We start from the raw sequence: 6,199 nt of genomic DNA, 5'->3' as shown, positions 1-6,199 counted from the left end.
TATTTGATTTATACTCTTTAATTGTATTTTTGCACGAAAATAACCGACTAAAGTTGGTCGGTTTTATTAAAAAATAAAATTACCGACCCAAGTTGGTTGGTTTTTTAATTGACCGGCCGAATTAACCGACCAATTTCGTTCGGTTTTTTTATATTAATTTTAATTTATTTTAATTGAAAAACCGACCAAAGTTGGTCGGTTTCTTGAAAAAAAAATTAAAAATTAAAATATTTGAAAAATCGACCAACGTTGGTCGGTTTTTTGACCGACCAAAGTTCGTCGGTCGATCTTGATCGATTTTTGCCGAATTTCTAGCAGTGGCTAGTGGGATTTACTTCTTTATATTTTGATGTTCTTAGTGAAAATCTTAGCTCTGCCATTGCTCTTCGGGTTAGTGATAAGATCCTATACCGACACGTGTAGAAGTGGGCGATCTAAGGATTTCGTGATTGCAAGAAGTGTGAATATGGTGAAGGCATCACCAAAAGATTAAGGAAATATGACTGGTAAAACCTATGAAAATGGCTGATGCGTGCATTCCATGTGGCTAGCTTTCTATAGTGCATCAGCCTCTTTACCTTGTCATAAATAATGTTGTTTAATTCAGGCATTCGAATTCCCAGTTGTTAATAATGACAACTTGTCCTCCTCCACATTTTGAGAACAAATACTAAATTTGTTTGCAAAATAATTAATTCAGACCAGAAAAAAATTACTTAAAAGATTAACCTCTCTGCTCCACATTTTGAGAATAAATCTCCAAAGAAACAACGCTGTTTCTACCCAAAATTAGGATTTTACATGAATGTCATAGCCAAAAGATTCAAGATTGTTTCCATTTTAAATAAAACAGTTTAATACTAAACTTGGTCTTAAAATAAAAAGAAATGTTTGATGAGCTATATATATATATATATATATATATATATATATATATATATATTGCGCACGCATATTCTATTGTAAAGTAATGCACCGCAGAGTCAATTGTTTGTTTGAACAGATCACGACCTTGACCAGAGGTGGACCGAAAATTTAAACTCTATGGATTCAACTTTAGAAAAAAAAATATTGAACTCATTATATTTTTAAAATTATGCGTTCATATCTATTATTTTAGCAATTTTAATGAATTTTTACACATCAATTGAACTAGCACACTGCATCCGCCCCTGACCTTGGCGCAGCCTACATGTAGCTATTGGCTAATTTCTTATATAGAAACACTTGTAACCTTTAACCCCTTTTCTATCAACTGAAAAGGAAATTTAAAATCATGAAGAAATAGATTCATTCCATTTTTATGTTATAATTGTTCATTAATTAAATTGGTCTAGAGGATATTCCAAGACGATTATTGTCACACACCACCCTCTCTCCCTCTCTTTCCCACCTAAATTGATGTTCAAGCAAAGGAATTGCTAACTATGAAGACATGAAGCCATCTATAATGGCATAGATTTGAAGCACAACATGTTATATTATATTGTTCCATATAATTAGTTGAGGGATGAACTATTGTATCATTATATGGTATTGGATAATAATTTTCACCGCACAAGTTAACTTTTGAGACTGAGTTAAGGTTTAATGTCCATTTTCTTAAGAGAATGATCTAACTTTTGAAATTAAAAAATGTGCATGTCCATACATGTAATATACATGTATGCAGAAAATATGAAAATTTGAGAGGTCAAGTTTTATGAAAATAAAATAATTTCCTACGTCATTGGAAGTCAGAACATGGAAGTAGCATTGTGATTCGGTGGGCAACTTTGCAGAAAGTCTGCTGTTTTAGTGTGACATCGTACCAACAACAACAACAACGACGACCCAGTATAATCCCATAAGTGGGGTCTGGGGAGGGTAATATGTACGCAGACCTTACCCCTACCCCAAAGGGTAGAGAGGCTGTTTCCAGGAGACCCTCGGCTCAAAAAAGCAACAGGAGCCGATATATTAATACCATAAAAATGCATAATAAAATAACAGCAATATATAAGAGATATGAAACACAGAATACGAAATGAGTGAGTTTATTTCAATTGTGACATCGTACCAATTATCCGATAATGAGTAAAACCGCCAAGGCAACGGATTATTTTATGTATCACACACACACACACACACACACACACACATATATATATATATATATATATATATATAAGAGTTTTTAGTATACAATCCCCACCACAAAATAGTGCACCTACACGCCTTCATCGACATTATTTTTTTTAATCAGAAGGCCGAGAGCTAACTATCGAGATTACTTTAGACCATTCGGACATATACTTCGTGAAATAGTTCATGCATGTATATTATTATCAGGAGCAAAACTATTGTGATAGGCGAAATGACAGGTTTCCCTACTACATTACAATACCCTTCTCCTTATACTAGAACAGTTTTAGCTGAACAATTTATGTATTATGAACGACACACTTTAATCATTTATAATGGTCACTCCAAATAAGCGCAAGCTTATCGCTAAATAAAAAAATGTTTAGACTGCATGTTCAACACCCTGTCACTACTACTTAACATTTTCTTAATCATATTGTTAGTAAGATCGGAATTGATTTAATAACATAGGATCGTAAAATCACAAGTTTGAAATAATACTACTAGTTTGATACTCAGCATCACCAAATCTAAATTTTTTTCAAGTAATATTGCAATTACATATACCTGAGGTAAATGAACTTCACATTTTTGGTAATGTGAATTTCAATTATGACTAAAATATTAATGGACCTACATATCCTGAAGCCACTAGGTCTTCTTAATTAGTTTATAAATCTGAAAAAAATAAATATTATGGAACTAATCTTTTCTTCCATACATGGCCTCTAAATTAATTATAATTTTTTTTTGGCTTCCTACGCCTGAACCAAATGAGCCAAGGCAGTCATGGCATGAGATTGGCCTGTAATAATTCCAGCACTTGATGGATTTTGAGCCAATACAATACAATAACCATCGTCATAATTCTCCATTCCTTGTGCCATTAGTTGCCATATTAAACTTCCTCCCATTGTTCCTCCGTCTTTAGCAAAACTATAAATATTTCTATATATAGTACTCATGAATGTGTCTCGTGCATTTTGACTAAATCCTGGATCTTTGCTTGACTTGCCAAATTCAGCTAAAACCAATGGTTTTCTTAGTATGTTTTTAGCATCTTGCCAATGACTTGTCATCCATCTTTGCATGAATGCCATTTGAGCATCATCATTTTGACCTGATAACCTAAAAGTTGAACCCATCAAATTTAAATCGTGAGTTTACTTTTATTTTCATGTAAATAATAATATATCTTAATCTTATTTTAATAATTATTAGTTGGTCTCTTTGGATTAGTAACAAACATATATGAATTATGAAGAAATTAAAACGTAGGGTAATATATATATACCATTGGTCAGTGTATGCATGAATAGTGGCAAAATCAATCTCTTTGATTAAATGGTTACTGATAAAGTCTGTTCCAACTTGATAACCAGGATTAACTGACTTCCTGTCCGGTATTGAGTCACCATAAAATCCCTCCATTCCTATCTCCAGCAAGTGTCTGTTGTCTAAAGATTTCACAAAACTTGCCATTTCTTGAACCCACACCTACAGTATTTTTCAATATCAGTTATCAAATTTCTGAAATTTAATTATCAGTACTTGAGAAATACTAGAAAGACTCTCTTTAATTTAATCTTACATTAACAGTATTTCCAGAATAATCAGCTTGGTTGCGAGGCTCATTCATTAGTTCCCAAGCCATGATAGTTGAATCATCTTTGTAAGTCATTCCAGTAATGGTATTAAACCTAGTAACAACTTTCTGCAGCAATTAATAAAGAATTATGAATTACATACCAACGGTTTATATAACATTGGCCTAAAATTTGCATGCATCATGAGAAAATGTTAAACTAAAAAAAATATTTTTAATGAGATTTAGGTTTTTGTTACCTTAATGTGGTTCTTATAATAATCTTTAATCATAGAATGAGTATAGAAATCATCCTCGCCATTTATTTGAGCTCCCACATTTCGTGCCCATTGAGCATATTGAGCTTTCCCTCCAAAGTTATTGTAGTTGTTTACAAAGCTCAAGATTAAGCGAACTCCATACTTTTTAGCCTCCGATATAACAAAATCCAAACCCTACATTCCACAAAATACAATTGTAAAATATGAACAATAACCCTAAATCTACCTTTAATACCAACAACAACAACAACAACAACAACAACAACAACAACAACCCAGTATAATCCCACTTAGTGGGGTCTGGGGAGGGTAGTGTGTACGCAGACCTTACCCCTACCCTAGGGTAGAGAGACTGTTTCCAAATAGACCCCCGGCATCCTTCCCTACAAGAACTTCCCACCTTGCTCTTGGGGAGACTCGAACTCACAACCCCCCTTGGAAGTGAGGGTTGCTCACAACCTACCTTTAATACCATGTGTAGAAATAAAGGCATGTTTGAGATAGTTAATTACTCAACAACAACAACAACAACAACAACCCAGTATAATCCCACTTAGTGGGGTCTGGGGAGGGTAGTGTGTACGCAGACCTTATCCCCACCCTGGGGTAGAGAGGCTGTTTCCAAATAGACCCCCGGCATCCATCCCTCCAAGAACTTCCCACCTTGCTCTTGGGGAGACTCGAACTCACAACCTCTTGGTTGGAAGTGGAGGTTGCTTACCATCAAAGCAACCCCTCTTGTCTTAACGAGATAGTTAATTACTCGAAGATAAAAATTTAATCTCTTATAAAAATATCTTGTTTTATATTGTATGGTTATGTTTGACTGGGAATAAAGTTTAAAAAAGAAATTGGCACAATCTAAAATCACTTTAAGAGCTTGTGATTTTAGTTAAATAAGACATTATATATTTCCATGACTAGATCCAAGTACATGTCATTAAGAAAAAGAAAAAAAAAAGCTAAACTTCAAAACTTAAGAGTTCTCAAATGGAGTATGTTAAAATATTTCATTCTTCTTTAAACAGACTAAAAATGTAACAATGCCATATAAACTAGAGCAAAAAAGAGTACCTGAAAAACACGTTCATCGTAAATACCAGGAGAAATTTGTAGTGCCCTATCACCTCCATCACTAAAAGCCCAAGTCCGACATACAGAGAGCCCTGAAGAAGAAGCTTCTTGAAGGACCTCAGTAACCTTATATCTCTCACTTGGCTCAGCAGCAGCATGCATTAGCCAGTAGGAATTGAAACCATTGAATAGAAAAGGTGATCCATTGAGTTCAAAATGGGCACCATTGACTCCAATAAAACCTTCATTATTTGAATTCTCAAGTAGAACCCTAGCATCACATGCAAGAGCTAAGGACAAGAGGAAGAGCACAAAAATATAACTCATTATATTAATTTAATGGAGAAATGTATATGTTGTTTGTGTAGTGAAATAGAAGCTGTGATAGGTTATATATTATTGGTCACTTGTTGGGGGAATATTTATAGTGAGTCGAGCATAAGGAGACTTGCTAAAAATAGTAATAATTGATACCAGGTGGGAATTTAAGTTAGAAAGTGGTGGTTTACTAAATTTGGCTGGACCATGCATATTTTCTGTAAGCTAAAGATTTTATGGGAAGTTGATACAAGTTGAGGTTATTTAGTTGCATAAAGCAAGAAATTCAGTTGAGAGAATAATTAGAAAGAAGAAAAGAATGAAAAAAGAACCGAAAAGGGCCTGATATATTCCTTTACTTTGCTTTATTATTCAATCATATCTTTCGTTATACTTTCCGTTCAAATTTACCCTTACCGTTCATCAAAGTTTTATATTTGTCCCTATTTTAACGGTTGGGACACATGGCACATTCTGAAAGAAGGAACCAACCCAAATAGTGGTTTGGGAAGCAACAATTTTTTGAAGAAAGAAAATGCCTTTGTGACTGTAGAGCCTTAGATCTAGAATTTTGTTACCACCGAAAACCCTAGCTGGAACGAATTTCTTGTTCCCTTCTGATTTTTAGATGGAAGTGTTTTTAGAGTCAGATGGATTTTTACGGTGGGGATAAAATTTTAATAAGGTTAAAAATGGTATAGGGCCGAGCGGGGCAAGGGAAAGGGTCGGGTTGGGTTAATTTCTGAGTTGGGTTGGTTCCTGAAACTTCTTTCAGAATGTGCCACGTGTTTCAGTCGTTAAAATAGGAACAAATATA

The 6,199-nt window shown here is 34.2% G+C and overlaps 1 protein-coding gene across 1 annotated transcript; it reads right to left on the bottom strand.

Annotated features, from left to right (window-relative positions):
* Positions 1 to 2,882: 2,882 nt before the first annotated feature.
* Positions 2,883 to 5,391, bottom strand: LOC104234080 (mannan endo-1,4-beta-mannosidase 5). The gene is made up of 5 exons (XM_009787579.2): positions 5,065 to 5,391; positions 3,970 to 4,164; positions 3,716 to 3,838; positions 3,419 to 3,621; positions 2,883 to 3,252 (listed from the first exon to the last, which is right to left on the bottom strand). The coding sequence occupies exons 1-5, from the start codon at positions 5,389 to 5,391 to the stop codon at positions 2,883 to 2,885; spliced, it is 1,218 nt and encodes a 405-aa protein (XP_009785881.1).
* Positions 5,392 to 6,199: the final 808 nt, after the last annotated feature.

The sequence above is a fragment of the Nicotiana sylvestris genome, chromosome 6 (genome assembly GCF_000393655.2).
Source record: "Nicotiana sylvestris chromosome 6, ASM39365v2, whole genome shotgun sequence".
In the NCBI taxonomy this organism is placed as follows: Eukaryota; Viridiplantae; Streptophyta; class Magnoliopsida; order Solanales; family Solanaceae; genus Nicotiana; species Nicotiana sylvestris.
This window is presented reverse-complemented; position numbering and strand designations above follow the sequence as displayed.